We start from the raw sequence: 24,701 nt of genomic DNA on the forward strand, positions 1-24,701 counted from the left end.
GGTCGAAATTTAAAACCATGCTTACTAAAGCAAAAACTGAAGAGGGATGAATTGAGGGAATCACCTTGCATTAGATATTTTGGAGATCTGTGGTCTCCACCGTAGAAGTAGCACATTTATACAGCCGTTGATCCAGTCTCTTCTTGCGCCAAGTTGAGTAGAGTTTTTCTTTTCCCTGTTTTTCAACCACTGCCACGTTCTTATCACTAGTGTCATATCAATTCTGTCCCTACCCCTCTCAATATATGGCAAGCTAATATTCCATAAAAAAATTCATGGTTGCCAAACATGGTCTAAGTGGCTGATCCTAACAATCAGACTAAGGAACTTTTGAGATTGCTATTGGACAATTAAAAGCAAATAAAAATAAAAATTGACCATTAATTAGAAATGATATCTTTGGCCCCTTGTTTTGATGATTCAAGGCACTCTTCACTTTAATATAAAAAAATTGATTGATATGCATAAATTTTTTGTTAAGAAGGGATTTGGTAGGGACTTTTGCCGAAAGGCATTACACAGATAACTTTTGCATGAGGGAACAACCACCTTAGATAAATAAAATGAATAAGACAAAATCTGCCATAAGTGAGCTTGTGTGGCTGTTCTCTCAAGCAAAAGAAAAAGTGTTTAGTATAAGAAAAGTGTTTAGTATAATATCATTTCCTTAAAAAAATTCCCTAAAAACTAGAGAAAAGAAAATATCTATTTAGTATAAGGAAAGTGATTGGTCGCTTTTTGTGGAGCCTGCAGAGGTGGGCCCGCCGTACGAACCAATCGGTGGCTTTTTAAGCCACTTATGCTCTGCCCCTCACTCCCATTATTTAAAAAGGGAGCGAGATATAGGAAATCAGCCATTTATTTCTACAAAGAAAACTACAGGAGAGCCATATGATACGACCAAAGGAAAGGCATATGGGTTCCCATGTCTGTATGGAAAGTGGGACCCTCTCCATGCTCTCATGCACGTGATTTGCTGATCCCTTTCAACGTTTTCTAACTTAAAAAAAAGGGGTTTGTGCAAAAGAGTCCTCTGCTTTATTTGTAAAGGGAATTGCTAGCGTACATCGCAAAAGGCATTTCGCGGCCGGTCTGGTCGCATGTCATACCAGCCACCTCGTGAATGAAGACAGCAGCTACCCTAGCAAATCCCTATTTGTAAAAACGAGTCTTCTAGTTTAACCATTTGCAAATAGGGAACCAAAATGTCCATCGAGTGGCCTAAAGGCACATTCACCTTACTGTATCTCGAACTTGTATCCATGAAAAGGCATAAATCTCATGAATCATGAATAGAAATGATCTCATCTAAAGCTTCTTTCTAGGAAGTCTGACATTAGGATTGTCCCTCGGCCATGTTGGTGTGTCTTGTTTCCCTCTCCACGTGGGAATTCCCTTGTTAATGTCACATACTGTGACTAGGAATGACTTGTCCCTCGCTTTCCTAAGTTGGACTAGGAGAGAGAAGGGGGAGTGAGGTTAGATTGTATCTTAGTTTGACTGGTATATACATGGAGACATATGTTGGAGAAATAGATGATCAGAATACTACAAATCTCAAAGTATTAGACCTGTAAACGTAAAGAGAAAATGATCTATGGCTTAATCGAACCCAAAAATCAATAGGTCTAATCCTACTTGGTTACTCGGACCCCGAAACAGGTAACTTAAACCCAGGTCCCCAAATTTGTGCAACTCAGACCCAAAATTCATGCACTGTTAAAAATCTAGAATTGAAATAAAACTATAGGAAAAACAGATTGCACTTATCTATTTGATGAAAAAACCCATACACAATGACTACAATGTAGGTCTTCCGCCGTCCTTCTCTACTAGCTTTGGATCAGGTTAGTTGAAGTCACGACTTGTCTGGGTAGCTCGTTAATTACTGAATACAGATTACTAGCAAATACAAATGCAAAATAATTGCAACATGAACTAAACCATAGTTTTAACTTTTAAATTTCCGCCGAAACCGATACTAAATTACCGAAAAGTTTGCATTTACATCCCCACTGAAACAAAAACATATATCGGAATCAAAATCGTAAGTACATTAGTGGTGTACTATATCAATATGTGTACATATAATTATGTTTATATGAATTGCACGTGAAATGTCGTATATGTATTATGTATAAATATTTATACGAATTTCATGTGAAATGTGGTATGTACTGAATTATCAGACATGAGTAACACCTGTCACCAAATTTTCAGTGTTATTAAACCATTGTGGATAGTTGTCTTGCTTTTGTGACGGTTTCTATGTATGTATTTATGTTTGTTCTAACATTTATTGAAGTTTGATCTTAAAATCCTATTATTTGCATATGTTTTCATACGATTTCCTGATTTTACAAGGGCAGTGATATTTTGACAATTCCTTACAAAAAACACAGAGAAAACTTTGTTTGATCTTTTATTGGTTACTTTATGCTACAGCCTAGATGGGCCCTACTTGTTTAGACTTTTGTAGCTCGTGGAGTCTGCTCTCTAGTTGTTTGGTATGGGTACAGTGTCTAGATTGGTTTGGGTATGAGTTCCAGAGGAAGTGGCCACCAAGTAGTTTTTCTATTTGGTATAAATTATTTGTAAACAGCCATTTTTTGAAATCAATGAAAATCTACTTGACCAAATAGAAAAACTACTTGGCGACCACTTCCTCTAAAACCAAGCTAGATATCGTAACCCTTTATCTCTAAGATTCCTACCCATACCAAACAACTAGAGAGCAAACTCCACAAGCTACAAAAAACTAAACTAATTATTTCCACTCCAATGGGGACTTTGTAGCATTTCAACTCCAAAACCAACTATACCCAACTTCCTCCTTCAACAAAGGTAATCTCCTTTCATCTTCAGATTCTTATATTTGACAAGATTGTACAGATAAATACATAATGAGGACTTCGTAACATTTCAAGTCGAAATCCAACTATACCCAACTTCCTTCTTCACTCCCCTATCTTTCATTAACCTTCTCATCTCAGCCTTGTTTTCACTCTTCTCAGCTAAAGCATATATGTTGGATAAGAGAACAAAAGCAGCTGAGTCTTGTGGTTCTAATTCCATTATCCTCTCCGCAGCTTCCTCACCAAGCTTGATATTCTCATTGCCTCTACAAGCACTAAGCAAAGTTCTCCAAATCAGAGAAGAAGGATCAAACGGCATCTTTTCGATCAGATCCTTCGCATCTCTTAGTTGCCCAGCTCGACATAGGATGTCAACCATGCAAGCATAATGTTCCTCGCTTGGGACAATATTATAGTCCTTGTACATGGAATTGAACTGATACCAAGCTTCTGATATCAGGCCAGCATGGCTACATGCACAAAGGACTCCAACAAAAGTTACTTCATTTGGTTCCAACCCCGAAATTTTCATCTCCATGAAGATTTCCAAAGCTTCTCTTCCACACCCATGTTGGGCATAACCAAAAATCATGGAGTTCCATGTGATCACATCTCTTCGGATGGCATTTTGGAAAACCTTGGATGAGTCATGGATATTGCCACACTTGGCATACATGGTGATGAACGAGTTTGAGACCGAGACGTCCAATTCAAATGCTCTTTTGATAACTTGGGCATGTAACTGTGACCCAAGCACAAGCTCTGCTAAGATACCACATGACTTGGATATGCTCAGAAAGGTTACATCATTAGGTTTTAAGCCACTTTGGATCATCAGAAAGTAAAATCTCAGTGATTCTTTGGCTAATCCATTTTGGGCATAACCAGAAACGATGGCATTCCATGAGATAGAATCAACAAAACGAAGCTCTTCGAATACCATGGATGCCTTATCCATCATCCCACAATTGGAGTACATTGAGAGCAAAGAGTTCATCAAAGCCGTGTCAGAAAACAACCCCGACTTATTGATGTGAGAGTGGATTTGCTCGCCAATCACTAGAGTCTCAACACAATTACATGCATCTATCATAGCACAGTAAGAAAATTCATTGAATTCTATTCCCAATTCATTCATCTCCCTCCAAACTCTGACCGACTCGTCAATGAGCCCATAACGAGCATAGCCCATAATCATCATGTTCCACGAGAAGAGATCGGGTTCATCAATTTCACTAAAAAACTTCTGCATATCATTGAGCCTTCCACATTGAGAGTACATCTCAAGGAGTGAGTTTTTAAGTAAGAAAACCCTCTCATAACCAGTTTTGATTACACAGCTATGGATCTGACGTCCCATCTCAAAACAAACCAACTTCGAACAGCTCGAAATGACACTTGAATGCATGATTTCATCTATTTTAATAATCCCTTCCAACTGGGCTTTGCAGCAAAGTTTGATGGATTCCTCATAGCAGCCATGGTCTCTAAATAGTCCATTCAATAGATTAAATGATACCGCATCCCTCTCTTCTATTGTTCTAAATACGGTACTTGCATAACTTAGACTTTTACATCTACAGTACATTGTCAATATAATATTATCAGTTCCTTGATCAATGGATTCTCTTAGTTTAAGTATCAGAACATGACACATCTTTGCATTCTCAAGAACGGTAACCGCCACGCAACAAGAAAGAAAACTCGAAAAAGTAGATTCGTTCATCCTCATTCCACTAGACAAAAACCTCCCAACAAGACCGACACCGGCATCTCCAAGATCATTAAACGCATAACCACCAATCAGGGAATTCCATGTGACAATATCAGGCTGCCTTAACCGGTCAAACAAACACTCTGCATCACCCAAAAGATAAGACCTTGAGTACATTGTAATCAGAGAATTTGCAATAGAAGCAACTGAATCCAAACCTAACTTAATGATATACCCATGAATTTGGATTCCAATATCGATAAGTTTCGAGCTTACACATTGACTAATTAAACAAGAAAGCGCGAAGGGACTACTATTAACGCCTAGCAGATACGAATATTTGAACAGTTCAATAGCTTTATCAAAATTTCCTTGTTGAATATATCCTCTTAACATAATCTCAAAAGAAACTTCATCAGGATTTTGCATTCTATCGAACAATTTTCTTGCATTTAAGACATCTCCACACTTTACATAAGCTGTCAAGAGAGCATTCCCCACAAAACAATCAAACGAGAACCCACATTTCAAACTCTCTCCATGAATTTGCTGGCACATTTTGAAACTACCCATCTCAATAGAACATACCAAAACAGATGCGAAGCTCGACTGACTAGGACGGATCCCCGCCAGTTTCATCTCACGAAAGAAAGAAAACCCATCTAGGAAAAATCCACATTTAAGAAATCCAGATATCATTGTGTTCCAAGAAACCACATCTCTCTTGCGTATTTCATCAAACAGATGGAGTGCGTCCGAAATTGCGCAGCAAGAACAGTACGTATGAAGAAGAATGTTGGCTACTAATGCATCTGATTCAAACCCAGTTTGAATAATGCAAGAATGAGCCATCTGTCCAATTTGTAAAGATTGAAAAAAGGAGGAATTTCGCAGAATTGCGATGAGAACACTAGGTTTGGTGATCTGGGTAGTCTCAAATTTGGGTCTTGGATCACCCATGGAAGTGAAAAGTCTGCTTTCACTTGGAGATTTTCCATTAGATAAGGGATATTTGGGGGGAAATTTTCGTTGGGTTTCCTTTAGAATATGCCTAGAATTCAGAAATTGTGGACAAAGTTTCATAAAGCGTAAGAGAGTCGTTAGCTAACGACTATTTATATGACACCTTTCCGGGAGTAAACAATGTTTAACTGTTAAAAGCAAAATCGAATTCAAGATACCTACTCGAGTCGGGTTGGCCTCAACCAGACCCAACCCGGGAACCCTTTTTCCCAACCCGATTTCCAACCCAACTAGGTTCAACCCACCCTGAACCAAGGAACCCTTTTTTCCAACCTGAACCCAACCCGACCTGAGTTCAACCCGACCGAACCTGAGTTTTTAAAAGCTTACAAAAAAAAATCTCCTAAAAAATATCGGGTTTCACTCGGGTTGGGTTGCCCAAACCCTCAATCCAATCCAACCTGGGGGAAACTCAACCAGAACCCAAACCTAACTTGAACTCGACCTAACCCGACACGACATTTCTTTGGGTTGAACCCGACCCAAGTTGCACCCCTAATATTATTGCCTACTTTCTCCAATCCTAATTTTAATATCTTGATATGTTTGTATGGATAACCTTCTTGGTTTTAAATTTCCACGGACCAAACATTCTTTATTCTTTTGCAAATGATAAGTGCATTAGTATATTATATGAGTGTGTGTTACGCAATTATATTTATACGAATTGCGTATGTGATGATTTCTAAGTTTTAGGGATTTGTAGCGTCTATCGCAGAAGGCATTTCACAGTTTCGTTGCGACCAAAACGGAAACCAAAATTTAAAACCTTACAGACTAGGAGTTGAGATTTTTGTCGCAGTCCTCATATAGAAAATCAGAATAAGATACCAATTCCGATTCATGATTCTGGCAATCCAAAGGCACAGCATTTGGATTGCGGAATCAGGAATTGGATTCAGCATCCTACTCCGATTACCTTGAAAATGTATGGAAAAAAAATTCAAATAAAAATTTAATTCTGACCAAGGTGGAATCAGAATACTCCTGTTGGAAGGTGAACTGATTCTACCAAAATTTCCCTATCTATTCTGTGACTTCTGTCCTGGGTTTGATTCCACGCTACCATTCCATTTGTTTATTTGAACCAAATATCATAATAAATAGGGAAATGAAATCAACACAACTATAGTGATATTTTCACTAATAAGGGAAATGATAAATGCGCCCCTTTTCATCACTTGGGAAACCCAGCAGCAGTGTATTGGGTAGCCCTTGAGCTTATGAAAAACGTGATAACTTTCCCAGAAAATACAAGCGTCAATAGGAGAAAATTTAAACATAATGCAAGGAATGGCAATATAAAAAAAAAACAAGGGAGTGAGGATATCATCTCCCCCTCCCTTCTAATAGAGAATACAATGAAATTAAAGACAATGCACACGCCATCACATACACTCAAATCGCTATGTTTCTTTCACATTGCACCCCCATTTTGTCCTACCAGACAATGCAATTGGAGTGATATCAAGTGACACACATTAGAAGAAGAAGAAATAAAAAAGGAAGAACTCAAACTCCCTTCACTAGCACTCAAACTCAAGCCTCAGGGATCTTCTCATATACTCAGAACAATTCCACTGCATTACAAGGACTCTCTCACTGAAAAGGAGAAAAAAAAAAGGGGGAAACAAATAAAAAGGGGAAGATAGTGGGAAAGAGGCATGAGAACTTTACATGTGTGAAATATCTAGTGCTCGCTAGGTGTGCAAGGCCATGAACAAGTTCTGCTTTCTTGCGTGCTCCGGGATAAGCCGCTCGAGAAGATCTGGCGGAATGCCGGAAAGCTCTGTCCAGAAACAAAATTCAAAGGCAGGAATAAGATGCCAGTCCTGAACTGCATGTAAATTGAAACTAAGGAATCAAACTAGAATCCAAAGTGCCAGAAGATTGTTTTCATGCTCTCTCAGAAACTAAACATTGTTTGAAATCTTGGAAGGGTGATGGAGTTACTTGGTTCAGGTTTGACACCAGGTCAATAAGAGCTTTTGGCCAAACTAGAATAGTTCCAAAAAATCTGATCCCGGTGAGCACAAAAGCAATGTAAAATTACATCAAACAGAGATGATCCCAACCATCTGATTGGCTAACATTAGAAGTTTAAAACAAAATGGCCCTTTTTTGTTGTGTCCAGTATCTCAAAATTCAAATGAAGATCAAAATATGCTCAAAAATCGGGAGAGTCAAAAGAGTTCTGACCGACCTTTTTGGGCAAAATGCAAATTTACACAAGAACTAGGCCAAGGTAAAAGAAAGTCGATTCGGGCGAGTCGATGATGTGGCGGTGGAGTTTTGAAGTGTTGTATCAGTTGATTTCGAGGCCACTTGTTAGATGATTACTATAGTTTAATTGGCCTGTCCACATTGAGGGCCACTTGTGATAGAACAAATAATATATATCCATCCACATGTATAGTGGAGATTGGTTGGAAGAATTTAGGGTGTCCTTGGAAATTCAGCCTAGATTAATATATCATGCAAATATAAATTTCTTAGCTATAGGAAATGGTGGGAGAAAATATTAAAATGACCACCTGTAAAGGCAAAATTAAAAACCTCTTATGGTGGAACTAAGAGGTGCAAAAAAATTGGCAAAATTCAAAGATGTATTATGGTCCACTTATGGGCCGTCCAACATTCATGGTGATTTCAGTCATTGTAGCCCAAAGAAAGGCTTCACCCCCAATGGATTTGGCAGTGTTATTTCCCGAGAAGTCTTTTATACCATATTCAAAAACTTGCGTATCTGCTCGGAACAAATTTTTATAAACAGGAAGTTCGTTATGCTTGCTTTGCCAGATTTTCAAAGAAACAAGAAGTTTCATGGACCTGGCTGTCAGAAATCAAAAGACCAATTTCTGTGTCCAGTCCAATTTTTTGAACATTAATGTACACTAAGGCCATGTTTGGATTGCAGGAATCTTATGGAAAAGTTTGGAAAGGAAAATATTTCTAAAATTTCTTACTTTTTTTGCACTTAACGAAAAAGGATAACTTGGACTAACCCTAATTAATTTTTACTTTAAGGGACCTTCAATTTATAATAATATCCATCTAAATTAACCATAATCGTATCATTTCCCTCTAAATTGTTTTTTTAATGGTTATTTCCCTCTAAATTGTAGAGAGAAATAATTTCCCAAGAAGAAACTTTCCTTCGAAATTATTTTTCTTGCAATCCAAACTGAGCCTGAGAGAGGCTAGAATCTTCGTACCTTGAGGTTTGAAATTGAAGAGTGGAGGAAGGGGGCGTCCATTGGGTAGACGAGTGTTTGGATCTCTAAGTTCATCGAAGAAAGGGTGAATACAAGCTTCCAACTGCATGCACCCCACATAAAAAATATGAAGGACTTCCAAAAGAATGTAGAGAGGAATTTGCATTGGTAAAAAGCATAATTAGTAAAAAAGCATAATTCATCTTACAGCTGTGCAACGTAGATTAGGGGAGTACTGCAGAAATCTGCAGACAAGGTCAACTGCTTCTGGGGGCAATCGTTTTTGGAAAACCTGGGGAAAACAAGAAATTAGAAAAAAAAATGAATTTTCCTAAATCTTCTATAATAGGACATGTTAATTGTCAACTACTTCAATTCTGATGCATATTGAATGTCTACATGATTTTCTCTATGGACATGAATAAATGTTGACTAACGTTGTGGACAAGTTGTTTGAGACATGTTAAATAGATCTCAGATATAGACAAATGTCTATGTCAAAGTGAAAACCCAACCCGCAAGCATGTGAGCACAGTCGATATGATAATAAATTGAAAAATGACTTTTACAGAAATATTTTTCCTAAAACCATAAGATATGGCAAAATGTGTCTAGGAAATAATAGAACTATTTAGCATGTAAATAAGACAAAAAGGCAAGAAAAAAGTTTAAGTTAATGTTGCATCAGATAACCACCACATCAACATGTGTCCAACAAACATGCCTAACAAAGGGGTTTGACACAAGGTTTTTCTGGATTTATTTCCTTTTACAAATAACAACTTTGTAAAACAAAAAATGAAAAAGAACTATCACACGATGTCCATAGATTCCAAATTACCAATGGTAACTCCTTTCCTAGCTAGGAAATCTGCCTCACGTTTTGTGTCCTTCAATATTGACAAAAGATAGCTCTAAACCTTGATGCTCAACTGGTAGCACTCCAGGTAGGGGTCTTGCCTAACCCCAGCTTACCCATACAAAAAAAAAAAGTGGTAGCACTCCTAGGCCTTCAACTATCAACCTACCAACAAAAAAAAAGGGCGGCCCAGTGCACGAGACTCCCGCGATTGCGGGGTATGGGAGAGCTAGATGTATGCAGCCTTACCCCTGCTTTGCAGAGAGGCTGCTTCCGTGACTCGAACCCGTGACCACCAGGTCACAATGGAGCAACCTTACCATTGCGCCAAGGTCACAATGGAGCAACCTTACCAACTATCAACCAACCCCAATACCAAAAAAATGTTAGACCTTCTGATAGCACTCGTGCCTCTGCCAATTTTGACTATTTGATGCTACGAGGAGTTGAGGAAGCCCACTCCACACCTCCTGTATGGTTTGATATCATACCATTTATTCCAGATGAACCCGGAGTAACAAATCAGCTACCATCAAAATTGAATACCGGATGACCTACAAGAGGCTCTTCCCATACCCCTTGGATTTTACCACTTCTATGATTCTATACTACTTCCCACCTATGACGTAGTACCATAAATTCCTTAACAGCCAATGTCCAATAAATTATCATGACTAATCCTTTCTACAACCTTTAAAAGGGACAAACGATCTTCGAAAATATGGCAATCCTTCTCATGGCATTGGGAATACGCTCCTTTGCAAGATGTTAAGAGTGAAATTAATCTGATATTTACATTTGTAATTCTTTGTTTTATAGATTAGTTTGATGGGCCGTCATGGATGGGCCCATAGTTGCAAGAATTGTAAGTGGGACAGGCACAAAGGTGCGCGCGCGCGCGCGCACACACACACACACACACAATATATATATATATATATATATATATATATATATATATATATATATATATATGGGCTTATTGTTCCTGCGCTCGAGTGCAGAAATACAGTGGGCTTAAAATACAGTGGAGTAATTGCCCACTTATCTACTCCGTGGGCTTATCAAAAGCAATTACTCCACTGTATACAGAGAGAGAGAGAGAGAGAGAGAGAGAGAGAGAGAGAGGAGTTCCTACTCCCCGGAGTAGATAACTTATCTACTCCGTGAGCTTAAAATACAGTGGGGGCCACATTGTTTGGGTGATCAAAAGCATTCATTTCATGGGCCCTCACATAGATAGGGTGTGCCCAAAAAATCAGCTCCATAGGATCATCCCAACCCAGGTCGCACACAATATTTCGGACCCCAATCAGGTTTGAATTCAAGACACCCAACTCAACATATATGGTTATAATCAAACCAAAACCGAGAGAATTACATACCACAAGTAAAAGATCAAATGATGGAGAAACCAAAAGAGTGCTGAATTTTATTGAGAAACACTGAAAAAGAAGCTCAAAGCTAAAACTTGGACTTCATCAAAAACTGCCAACTACAACATTTCACATCATATAAATAAACCCTTTTACATCAATAAGATATGCACAACACCTGCAGTGAGAAGAATCCATCCTTAAAAAGCAAAAAACTTAATGTGAGAAGAAGCCATCATTAAAAAGCAAAAAAAAACTTAATGTGGTAAGTCAGACAAACCTTATGCCAAGGGTGAGCCTTTATCTGTGGGAACTTAAACTCAGTATAATTTGGATTCATGCACTTTATCTCCTCCCTTGTTGGTGTTCCCAGAACCTATATAATAAATTTGGGAGCCACAAAAAGGTTGAAATTTGAACTGAAACACTATGATATTTAGATTTATATAGTATGCTATCACCTTGATAATCTCAACCAGTTGATCAACTCCACTCTCTCCAGGAAATAAGGGCTGCATAAACAATTGATGGATGAAGAATTCAGAATAATGGATGAAGAAAAACAGAGCTGGATGAACTGCTGAAAACATGATGAAAGAGAAAAATGAAATGATGTATCGAAAGAGAATTGAACAACCTGCCCCAGTAGTAGTTCAGCCATTACACAGCCCGTAGACCACATATCAATTGCAGTTGTGTATTCAGTTGCACCAAAGATGAGTTCAGGGGCACGGTAATATCTTGAACAAATATAAGAGATGTTTGGTTCTCCTTTCACCTGGATGACAGATACAGAATTAACCTTAACCATAACCAAGCATTACAGGAAATAGCTAAGTTTACTTAATGAACAAGTAGCTTAATAAGTTTTTTTCAAATGATAACGAGAAATTACTAGAAATGAAGTGAGAATACAAGCAAACTATGTTACATGGATTCTTCTGAATGGGCGAAGAATCCATGTCGGACACATCTCCAATTCCAATACTTCTAGGTCTCGTTTAATTTTCTTATTTTTGTTTGAATACTTCGAATACAACCTTACAATTACTGCATGTTTTAAGTTTTATCCATCCTAATAGTAAGTTTTTTATATTTTTATATGAAAATAAAACATTATATCTACTCAGTCGAACACTGCCACTACAACCTTACAATTACTGAATGTTTTAAGTTTTATCCATCAAAATAGTAAGTTTTTTATATGAAAATAAAACATTATATTTACTCAACCTACTAAAAATTTTAATATATTATCTATTATAATTAAAATTTCAGAATTAATTAAAATATTTTGGTGAATCCACGAATCTTTCTTTTTGAGGTTTGCCGAATCCAACACTCGATACCCGTGTCGGATTCCGACACTCGTACGCATAATGATGCAACATAGCAAGCAAATGACAAAACTAGTAAAAACGGATACAAAAACCAGTAAAGTTAAATAGGAAAATGGTCTATACTAGCTAGCAAACCTCCTAAGTATTACAGCGAGAAAGGCCTACCAATACTTTTGCACTGCCAAAGTCACACAGTTTCAGCTGATGTGTATGTGGATTCACCTGAAATAAAAAAAAATTTACAAAATGAAAGTCAGAAAGAAATCAAATGCACAAGTAAACAAGACACGGTCATATGGGGGAAATCCTCATAAAACCTAATTCCAACAGCACTTCTCTTCCCCTTCTCTCCCCTCCTTTTCTCTCCTTGTTCCCATTCACAAAAAGCAAGTATGGCATACAAGGATTTGGTTTTTTTTTTTTTTTTTTTTTTTTTAAAATGGCATATATAGATTTGGTTGGTAAGTGATAAAAGCAGGATTCACATCATTAGTGCTAAAGAAAGAAAATCTTAATTGACATTAAAAAAAAAATCTTACCAACAAGTTCTGTGGTTTAATATCACGATGGCAAATATCAACACAGTTGTGTATGTAAGCAAGTGCTCTGCAAATCTGCATAAAAATAAGTTAAATTAAATTAATTTTCTACCCATACAATATTAGAAAGGATCTAAGAAGCCCTATTAATGCAGTAAATAATTTCAATGTCTTAACGGACTGAAAGCATGATTCATGACGCACCACACTATCACCATCCAAATCTGGAGGAAACAATAGCTGGACTGCATCTATGCACGGTTTGTTGGCAAGTACTACAGACCGTGCATTATAATTATATATCTAAAAAAGTTCCAAGTAAAATTCCCTGTAGTAATAGCCTATGGGATTGGAATATTTTCTACCATGGAAAAGAAAAGAAATGTATCATAAAATATAGAAGAGTCAAAAGACCATCCCTACGATGGTGACCTTAAGGATCTGTTTGGTTGCTCGGGAGTGACTCAGAGAGTAGAGGAATAAGAAATCAGAAGAAGTCAAAAGGGAGGAGACAGGCATTTTGATTTGTCTGGAATTACCTAGGAGAATAGTAAGTAGTGTTTGGTTGCACGGCATATACTCAGATAGTAAGAGAATAAGTATGTGTGTGATTACCAATATAGGGAGAGAGGAGAGGGAGGGGGAAGAGAGAGCATCATTCCTTAAAAAATTAAACCAAAATTGAACAATTTGATTTAAAAGTCATAACGAGGGGACAAGAAATCCACGTCAGCACACAAACAATTATTACATGAGAGACATCCAAGGGAGTCCAATGCTATTTTGGCAACCAAACGTGGAATGGCATGCCAAATCCAAGCCAAATTCTGACAGCTGCCAAGCTTTTGAGCAACCAAACACACCGGGAATCAGTGGGAATCATGTGTGAGTACGTGGCAATTAGATGCATCACAGGGTCAGGTGCCTAAAATATTTTTCTATGATATGTTGATTGTTGAGTCACTTGAGAGACATGGCTACACAAATAGGATTATGCAGATAAAATCCGGAAACAGAAAATCATGACACAAAATACCGCAAACCTGATATGTATAAAGCTTGACATATATCAGGGGCATTCGTTGGTTTATCCTGTTGTAATGCCTTGCAATACGATTGACAGTCTCAGGGACAAACTCCAGGACAAGATTTAGGTAGAGCTCTTCCTTGTCTGTTGTTGAGAAAAAGCAATGTTTAAGAGCAACGATATTAGGATGATCCAACATTTGCATAATCTGTAACTCTCTGTTCTTATAGCGTTTGTCTTGGAGAACCTTCTTGATAGCAACAATCTCTCCAGTTTCTCTACATTTGGCCTAAAGAAATGCAGTGACAAGTTATCTCAAAAGTACAGAGAGATGAAATTGAAAAACAATTTGATTCACTTAGGTGAAAGATTACAGTTCTTGATACCTGAAAAACAACACCAAAAGAACCAGTCCCAACCACATGTTCAGCAATGTAACTGGTTCTCTGCTTACACAACCCAAACAAGCATCTAAAATCATGTCAGATGATGACATAGAAAGCTCGTGTCTTCATCAGACTAAAACAAAAGAAGTTAAATGGGCTGTGAACCTGCTTTGGCTGACCATTTCGGCCACCTATAGTTGTTGCTATTATATGTCCAGCCTCGGCACCCATTCCATCAATTATGTCTGGTTCAATATCCTTCAAATTCAAATGAAAAAAATCACAAATGATTATTGAAAAAATCTCAAAAAAATCACAAATGATTATTGAAAAAATCTCTATAAAAAATAAAACGTCCCTCTTTAGGAACAAATTCTGAAAAACGACCCTAGACTTATTTTATAGACATCAAGTGCATCATAAATGTCCAAAATTCATTATGTGCGCCTTTCTAAGGGAGCAATGTAAATAGAAAGTTTTAAGCTGTTGATACCTCGGCTATATTGGCCACTAGCCAATACCGATACATCCTGATAGATAAAATGTATCAGCTGAGATGTGGTTGTTTTGATTCTTTTATTTCTTTGAAAGGAAAATGGGACCAATAATAAATCAGAGAAATATTGGCCAATACCTCACTAGATTATATACTGGAATCTTTTTAGAAGAAAATGTTAGCTGGTTTCATCTAACATTACTGATAAGAAAATGTTAGCCAATACCTCACTAAATTAGATGGTTTCATCTCAATTGTTGAATTTTAAACTGCTGATATTACTGATAAAAACCAATATTTATTGTCCAGTTTTTAGGCGATTTTGGTTTATATAGGCCAATAAAAATATAATGAATATAAGTACTTATCTCGAATCAGGTGGGGTCAGATACCGAGATATGGGCCAAAGTACAAACCATGCTTAAATATAGAACAATAGATGGTATTAATTCATTTGTATTAGCAGGGGAATTCTGGCCAACTGAAGATAAAAAGTGTAACAAGTGTAAAAGATTAAATAATGCCTTCTCCGACAGCTTAAGCTATTGGAGTAATTGATTCTTTCACAGCACATCACCGCAACATATGAAGAAACCTTTAAAGTAAAGCAGCTTACTTTATCGTCGTCCTCATCCAGCTTGTTGTCCCTTAATCTCATCTCAAGCATCTCTCGCCCCAGCCAATCAACTGAACTCGATGACCCTTTGAAACTCTTAATTGACCTCGAACTGCCAACCCCGTTATGTCCCAAGCTAGCCGACGCCATAAATATATCCGGTGATTATCACAAACGCTAGTATCGGTTACCTTTTAAATGGCTTCCTCAGATTCTGTCCATCTCGTCCAGGCACACATCCTCCTGACGAAACAACACTGCTCCAAAGTCAACACAGAAACCACAAATGTACACAGAGAAGATGAGGGGAGAACACAATTTGGAGTTGTGGCCCAAACTAAAGTTTCAAGTGGTCTTCATTTATTTAATTGTTTCTAAGGTGTCAACCCATTAGCTGGTGTGATTAGCAGTTTTAAGATTTACTATCACTCAAGCATAATTTGTTCACAGTAGTCCATTTGAAGTTGAAGCTATTATTACAGTATGGTGCACTATAATTTGCGGAAAAAAAAGGAAGAATCTGAAAAGGTCATGACACAATTTTTTCAGGGAAGGAAAAAAGTCAAAAAAACTGATAGTCAAAGCATCTATGCAAATCTCCGGAACATAATGCATATGTTTGACACTTGTTCACCTACATTTAAGTTTTATTTGAGAGTCATCAAGATTCAAGAACCCAATATCTTCTGAAAGGCACAAATATAATCTTTACAACTCTAGAAAGATTCCAAACCCAAACTTTTTCCCTTTTGGAAGATACAGGAGCAAAACAATCAACCTATTGATATTGGAAGACCAAAAAGATTCTTCCAATGTATCATTTCTGGGTCCAATGGAATTCATAGGTATAGGAAGAAGCCCCATCAAATAGAGATTTTTTCTTTCGACCATATTTCGATTGTTAATACGATATATAAGGACCGCTACTACAAGCAGTACTACACCTTTGATCGTGAAATATCGATTGCTTGTTGAAACCTGTGAATCACGTGAAAGTACCCAAGTAGATTATCTTGAGCCACCCATGAGTTGTAGGGGTGTAAATGGATATTCGGAAATTCGATTACCGTCCGCATCCGAATCCGTTTAAAGCGAATATTATCCGAATCCGTTTCAAGCGGATGTTATCCGAATCCGTTTATGAGATATCCGGCTCTTAGCGGATGCGAATCTGGTAAATGGTATATCCGATCCGTTTAACATCCGAATCCGAGAAGTAAATCCTTTTTATTATTATTAATAATATCATTAATATTTATTTTTAGTAATGACACGCTATCTTTTGTTTCTTTAAGAAAAGTGAATATTCTTTTTAGAAAAAAAATATAAAAACAAAAATAGCCCAAACTCATTCCATCATATACAAAAAAGAAAAGAAAAGGAAAAACCCAAAGACCATTACCAACACTATCATCCATCCCCATCGCCTCCCTCTCTCTCTCTCTGCCTTTGTTTTAAAAGGAAGAAGAGGATCTCATATATTTTAGGGTTTGAGAGTTAATTTTGTGAAGAGAATGTAGAGGTCTAGTTTTAAGGTTTGGAAAATTCATTCGAGTAAGTAGGAGAAAAAAGATAAAGTGCTGCAATAAAATGTTCGAATTTACCGGATAAACGGATACGGATAATATCTGAATTCGAACAATAATCGACGGATACGAATTCGGTAATAGATATTAAATATCCGTCGAATCCGAATCCGAATTCGGATAGTGTATACTGTAATCGAATTCGGATATAGCCATATCCGCTCCGAATTCGATCCGTTTACACCTCTAATGAGTTGGGATAGTCCCTTTTTTTTTTTTTTTTTTTTTTTTTAAAAAAAAAGACTATTTTGGAAGCTAGTCAATGATGACCCTGATTCACCTATATAAGCCATGGCTAAAGTCGCAAAAATAAGAGCTTGAATCCCGCTTGTGAATAATCCAAGAAACATGACAGGTATAGGACCACTAAAGGTACTAAAGAAACAAGAACAACAACTACTAATTCATCAGCCAATATATTCCCGAAAGTCGAAAACTAAGTGATAAGGGTTTTGTGAGAAAGAAAATGATTGCGTGGTGAATTCATTGCCGAGTCAAAAAGAAAGATTTTAAAAACACTACAGATATGATCTTTTATCGTGTAAATATATTAATTAATTGAAACCCCCAATGATGTTTATTTATTGGGAACTCAAAAACCCAAAATAAATTTGGACGATGCCTGATGAAATATAAATTACAAATAGACGACAGCTGATTCAATATAAATTAGAAAAGCATAGTCCCCCTTAGGTCTCCCAGTTGAGTTAATATTTAACTGATGAGGAATTAAAAAACAAAAGTGAATTGATTTCTCGCAAATCCAAAATTAAAGGTGTGTTTTAAAACAAAACTTGAAAGAAAAATGAAAAAATACATAATTTTTTGTTTCGAACACATTTGCACTTCTTGCAACATCCTGATTATATATTAAGTACATTGTATGAAATACCTATACAACATAAAATGGGAAAATTTGGTGGCCCTCAAGTCTTGATAAATTTTATGAAATACCTATAATCATATAATGGGAAAATTTGGTGGCCCCCGAGGTTATTTAAGACCTTATAAATGTTAAATTTCTTTTAACTATTAAATACCTTATAAATGTAAACTTCTTTATAGCTATTAAATATGTTACTTTATTTGAGGTTACCTTACATTCTTAAGCTATAGCTCTATCTTTACCACATGAAAGCATGTATTTTTCACATGAAATATGTATTACGTAATATGCTTTCATATATTTTTTTAATGACGTAAAGATAGAGCCAAAGCTTAGAAAAGTAAGGTATTTATTAGATATATAATATTTTAAATGGTATGAGTATAATTTTATTTACAGCTATTAAATATCACGTAAATGTAAAATTCTCCAAGGATTTGGAATTATTTGATATTTTAGATACCCAATCCCGATTATGAATCGCCAAACCAAAGTATTCCTACTTTTCCATTGTCCTTTCTGTCTGCCACTATCCAAGGGAAGGGCGTTGTTGCCTATTGACTTGTTTTCGTGCCGTGCCATAGCCCCGTAAGTGAGATTATGGTTAAGTATTTATATTCGTTTACTAAGAAGGCCGTTTATGGCGCACCCAAGGCTCCGCTTTCACACAAGCATGACTGCTTCAATAACGAGAGAAACCGCACACACAATGGAAATACCTTGACCAACTCCAGGACCAATTGAAACAAGCCCTACAGCCAATCCAGCACTACAGAATAATTCGAAAGATAAAGTCAAGGGAGAAATCCGCTTTACAAATTGACCAAGAATAAGGCGACCTCATTCATAAACCAATTAAAATTTTTGCAGTGTTCTCATTAACTATTAAATACCTTATAAATGTAATTTTATCTGCACTTATTAAATATCTTGTACATGTAAAGCTCTCTATATCTATTAAAACCTTATAGATGTAAATTTTTAATAGCAAATAAATTTCCTCATAGCTAATTAATACCTTACATTTTAAAGCTTTTCCTCTATTTTTACCTCATTAAAAATAAACGAAAAACTATTGTTTGATTAAATCATAAATGAAAAACGAGCGATGCTAAACTCACAGGGGCCCTTGCAGAAACCGGTAACAAGGGCTCCTCCATTGGTTCTCACGTTTTCAGAGCCAATATAAATGCCTCATGATGACTTGGATCCAATGGAGGAGCCCTTGTGACCAGTTTCTGCAAGGGCTCCTGTGAGTTTAGCATTCCTCCTGAAAAACTATTGTTTGATTAAATCATTCAACCAAACTTATTGCATAGAAATTAAATATCTTGTACATGTAAAGTTCTCTATATCTATTAAATGCCTTATAAATGTGAATTTTTTACAGCTAATAAATACTTTACATTTTAAAGCTTTTTTCCTCTATTTTATCTCATGAAATTTCAGTCATATAAACACGCATTTTCACATTAATAATGTCTGTACACAGCGCATGCCGCTATCATGTGAATTATATACTGGTATATTGCATGGAGGCTGATAAATTGCAAAGGAAATAATCTCCCAGTAATATTGCAAGACATTTGTTCACCAATCACATCCTAATAATGACATCTGTTGCTAAGGACAACAGACTCCCAAACCAACGAGCTAAACCACTAGACTAAAGGAAACCTTTGTAAAAAGAATCTTCTACCAATCCCTTTTTCTTTTTGCAGATAAAATTTTCCATTTATAAAAATCAGAATTTTCTATCAAAGACCCATTCATGCCCTCACTTCCAAACTTCCTCTTGCCCTCACTAGCAACTGCTACGACCATGTTTCCATCAAGATCACCTTCAACTCAGTCAATTTGTACTTATGTAGTTCTTGTTATTTCTAATTCTATAAGTTTCTATCCATACAATCACCACCTTCAACTCAGTCAATTTGTACTTATGTAGTTCTTGTTATTTCTAATTCTATAAGTTTCTATCCATACAATCACTAAATAAGATAATTTTCATATTTTGTCAAGTACATGTGTATCCAAAATTCTTCAAAATTATTTTGTAGAAAAGCTTCTTAGGCACACCCACTTTCCGAATTTTTATAAGGGTCACTTCCCTACTATCACACGTGAAATGACACCAGATCTCTTTCCTGCCTCATGCAACTAAGCTGCAAACAACGAAACTAAACCCAAACCTCAGTGTGATCAAGGGAATCCTAATAGATTGTGAATTGTTTATCAAATTTCTTCATAACAAACAGTGGCTGGCAAGTATTCATAGAAGCATAAACTCCAAACAATAAAAAATAAATAACCAAGAATCAAAAAACTCAAGAAGAAGCAACTCAAATGTGATTTTTTTAATCAGTAAGTGAAAGATTAATTAAAAATGGGACGAAAAAACTCAACTTCAATGTGAACTAACAGAAATCAAGTCAGCTGCTGCTACACTATATTCTAATAGAATTTTTCTTAACAAACACATTCATATATTCTACAGAAAAAGAAAAGGAAGACATGTAGTGCTCCAATTACAAGCTTAGAATAAAATAGAAGTAACAGCATTAATAGAGACACTTTAGTATTACTGAAAAATAAAACCAACCATAACTAAGATAATATTCTTGATAATTGACATTCCTGGATTAATTTCTATTAAAGTAGGATTCCACGCTACATGCATTGAAAACGCAAAGTAAGTAAACGGATTGATTCCCAATTCCCTGATATAGAAGAAACACAACTTTTCCTCTACAGAAACAAAATATATATATATACACACACACACTAGTAAAAAACCCCGTGATGCACGGGCCGACAAAGAACTGTACGGACCACATCACGGGTTAATCCAAACCGTCCATGTGATGGAACACAACATAAATAGGTTGTGCCCCAAAAATCATTTCCATAGGCTGATCCTAGCCCTCCAATCTATAGAGGTTTCCATAATATGTTGTTCCTCTTAAATCGGATGGTTAAGATCACCCTATAGATTTTTTATTAAAAAAGCATAAAGGGGGGGGGGGGGGGGGGTAGTATTGAAATTATTTGGCTTTAATGGGTGTCTTTGTTAAAAAGCATAAAGGAGGGCGTAGGATTGAAAATATGTGTGTTGAATGGGTGCCTTTGTTAAAAAAAAAGTCAAAAAGAGTGATGTGTAATTCTACAAAAAATTCTCTTATTTTCTCTTCTACTATATATATATAATAAAAAGTACAGAGAGAACAGACGCGTAACCTACATCCATTAAAAAGATACCAGGAGTTCTGGACTAAGTGAAATATTAAATGAATTATTGGGTTTTTTTTCTCTTAGACACTTTGAAGAATGAAAACAAATCCTGCAAGTACTAATTATCTCATGCATTCAAAAGAAAAAAGAAAAAATAAGAACTTAAACAGACCACCAAACCTAAATCCATACAGCAAAATCATTTTGGTCCCCAAAGCGAATCCAAAAAAAAATTATAAAAGTAAATAAATAAATAAAATTTCAGAAATAGAAGTCAAAAACATTCAGCAAAAAAAATCATTACAATAGATTAACATAAGTGATCGTTCTTAAAAACACACATATATGGAATTTCTACTTAGATCAAAACTTCATATATCCACTGTGAAACTACCAGTTACTCCAAGAGGATAAGCTTTTGGAGAAGTCGGTAAGTTTCTAACATGGTATCAGAGCAGTTGTTAGGAATTTAACCGGGAAGAACTCACCCCTAAAAGCTAGCCATTAGAGAGGGAGGTTGCCCATTCCCTTATAATCCATCCCCATCCACTTCACTTATCCGATGTGGGGACTATTTGCTTTTGCGTGGAACTCCCAACAATCTCCCCCTCCACGCGGAAGCAAAGTGGACAATCTCACCCCTCCACGCCGCAGCAATGTGGGAACCACAAGATATTATACCGGGTTTCCAAGATCTTCCCCGAGGGAGATTCGCGCCCTCGGAGGCAAACCGGGGTTACCTCGCCCTGAGATCTGATACCATGTGAAACTACCAATTACTCCAAGAGCTTAAGCGTTTGGAGAAGTCGGTAAGTTTCTAACATCCAAAAAAACTAGTATTGGAAACTACCATATTCTGTTGAATTTATTATCCGGACTCGAACGAAGAAAAATTACTGATATTTTTCGCCAGTAAGACAATCAAAACACAATACAAGGATGTTATAATCTAGGATTGTAAAATCTTGGATTTTACAAGCTCCTGGATTTTGAAAGATAAAACATAGATTTTAAAAGCTAAAACATGGATTGAACATTTTCAGGATTGTAAAGTCGAGGTTTTTTGCTTATAAAATCTACGTATATAATTTAGGATTGTAAAATCTTGGATTTTACAAGCTAAAACTTGGATTGTATAAGCTAAAACATGGATTGTACATTTTCAGGATATTAGGATTGTAAAGTCAAGGTCTTTTGCTTATAAAATCTACGTATATAATATAGGATTGTAAAATCTTGGATTTTACAAGCTAAAACTTGGATTTTATAAGCTAAAACATGGATTGTACATTTTCAGGATATTAAAGTCTAGGTTTTAGCTTATAAAATCTATGTTTTAGATTATAAAATCCAGGTTTTAGCTTGTAAAATCCAGGATTTTGCAATCTTGTATTATAAAATCCATAAATCCAAATGGCTAGTATAGATTCATCGCTTTGCACCAGCAGCTTCTAACACTACATTTTCATGCACATGTAATTACGAGCTTACTCAAAATCAAGGTTTTAAATTTCAGTTTCGGTTTCAGTTTCGGTCGCCTCGTAAACGGAAATGTTTCGGTTTCGGTGGAAATTCCGTAAAATGAAGGGAACGTATGAAAACATATGCAAATTTTAGAATTTAAAGCTGAAACTTCAGGAAAGGCTAGAATAAGCACAAATACGCACTTAGAAATCATTATATAAGCAAGACAACCATCCATAACGATTTAAGAACATCAAACACCTAATGGCATGCACTGCTGCGCATGTCAAACAATTTAGTACCTGCCAAATTTCGCATGTAATTCATATAAATAGTTATAAATAATGCATGCACCACATTTTGCATTCACTTTGCATACTAATATAGTATACCAACATTACACTTACGATTTTGGTTTATGCATTTCGGTCTTTCGACTTTCGGTTTCGGTGTGAATGGAAACGGAAACATTTTGGTCATTTCGTGTTGGTTTCGGTGGAAATTTAAAACCATGCTCAAAATCATACAAAAAAATAAAATATCAAAAGTTCCCTGCATTATCTTTGGATTATAAAATCCCTATATCCAAACGGCCAGTATAGATTTATCGCTTTCCACCAGCAGCTTCTAACACTTCATTTTAATGCGCATGTAATTACGATCTTACTCAACATCGTACCAAAAAAAAAAAATCAAAATTTTCCTAAATTATGTTTCACAAATTGTTTGCATTTCCGCAGTCTAATCCAACTCAAAAATGGTAAAATATCCATCAGTCTGCAATCCAGATTTTAGCTTATAAAATCCAGGTTTTAGCTTATAAAATCAAGGTTTCAGCTTATAAAATCCAGGTTTTAGCTTGCAAAATCCAGGATTTTACAATCCTGGATTATAAAATCCATGTATGAAAACGGACAGTAGATTTATCGCTCTGCACCAGCAGCTTCTAACACTTAATGTTCATGCGGATGTATAATTACGATCTTACTCAAAATCAAACCAAAAAAAATAAGAAAAGAATAAAATTTTCCTGAATTATCTCGCCTGAACAGATCTACTCTAAAACAGTTCGCATATACGCAATCTAATTCGAGAAATCCAACTCAAAAGGATAAAATCTTCATCAGTTGTATGTTTCTAACCGTTTTCTTAGCCAAAAAGCTCGAGAATTTCGAGATCAAAACCTAATCGCGAAAAAAGAAATGATTCAGACAGGTTTTAAGGGATTTTACACTGACCTGGAGGAAAAAGTAGAGTGAAATTCACGTATCGCAGCTCTTTTCCAGAAGAAAATTGGTAGAAACCCTAAGAGAGAGAAAGTGCGTGAAATGCTTTTTTGAAGCCAAATTTTATCTCTTCTTTTTTCAACTCTTTCCCTTTCGTTTCGACTTTCCACTTCTCTCTGACAAAGAGCTTTCTCCTTTCATGTCTGCTTTTGTTTTGTTCTGTTTTTTATTCATCAAATTGACGCTTTCGGATGTAGTTTTGACGCCCGATGAAGCCGGAATTTGACGCCATGGATTTACTGAGCGGAATACCGAAACTAGCCCTGTCAATAATAAGAAAGACGACGATGTCCATAAAAATGCTTTAGTAAGGCCCCACCTTTGACTGATCTGAACCGTCCATCTGAAAGATTCTGCATTGATCTCCCATGGACAAAAAGATCATGACTTTGGGTAATAAGGGATCCAGAGCAAGGCCCGTGAAACAGAAGGTTTTGATTTACCAAAGGTGGGACCCATTGTACTCACTAAAGTATGTCCTTAGGGTTTACTAGGGCTCGCGGCCTTATTGAACACCGCCAAGAGCGCATTAACTTACCAAGGGTGTAAAATCTACCATTCTTTTTTCAAAAAGAGTGGTGGGCCCACCTCATAGGAAGATCCAACCCTCTCATTTCTTGGGCCATAACGTTAGTAGGTTGTACCATATAAATCTTCTCTATAGGAGAGGGACTGCCCATTATGCTCTCTAGACTGAAGGGTTAGGATCATCCTATGGAGATGATTTACGGGGTACAATGGTACGTACTGGGGGTTATCCCTCTGTTTCTTTCCTGTACCTATGATGAACAGAAAGAATTTT

General features: G+C 36.4%; 2 protein-coding genes across 4 annotated transcripts; both read right to left on the minus strand.

The window, feature by feature from the left end:
- Positions 1-2,922: 2,922 nt before the first annotated feature.
- LOC143857680 (pentatricopeptide repeat-containing protein At4g13650-like) lies at positions 2,923-5,421 on the minus strand. The gene has a single exon (XM_077368115.1). The coding sequence runs from the start codon at positions 5,419-5,421 to the stop codon at positions 2,923-2,925; it is 2,499 nt and encodes an 832-aa protein (XP_077224230.1).
- A 1,538-nt stretch (positions 5,422-6,959) lies between these two features.
- On the minus strand, positions 6,960-24,040 carry LOC143857475 (shaggy-related protein kinase kappa). 3 transcript variants are annotated; one of them, XM_077367888.1, is made up of 14 exons: positions 23,852-24,040; positions 15,447-15,689; positions 14,500-14,592; positions 14,335-14,394; positions 13,965-14,237; positions 12,922-12,996; positions 12,548-12,604; positions 11,680-11,820; positions 11,504-11,554; positions 11,323-11,418; positions 9,016-9,099; positions 8,808-8,910; positions 7,270-7,381; positions 6,960-7,172 (listed from the first exon to the last, which is right to left on the minus strand). In XM_077367888.1, the coding sequence occupies exons 2-13, from the start codon at positions 15,594-15,596 to the stop codon at positions 7,293-7,295; spliced, it is 1,272 nt and encodes a 423-aa protein (XP_077224003.1). In that variant the 5' UTR covers positions 15,597-15,689; positions 23,852-24,040; the 3' UTR covers positions 6,960-7,172; positions 7,270-7,292. The 3 variants fall into 3 exon arrangements, with proteins under 3 accessions (XP_077224003.1, XP_077224001.1, XP_077224002.1); XM_077367886.1 differs by having other exon boundaries at positions 6,960-7,381; XM_077367887.1 differs by having other exon boundaries at positions 6,960-7,381; positions 15,447-15,703.
- Positions 24,041-24,701: the final 661 nt, after the last annotated feature.

This window comes from Tasmannia lanceolata, unplaced genomic scaffold (genome assembly GCF_043159265.1).
Source record: "Tasmannia lanceolata isolate RefF3 unplaced genomic scaffold, GAP_Taslan_0.1 ptg000025l, whole genome shotgun sequence".
Lineage (NCBI taxonomy): Eukaryota > Viridiplantae > Streptophyta > Magnoliopsida > Canellales > Winteraceae > Tasmannia > Tasmannia lanceolata.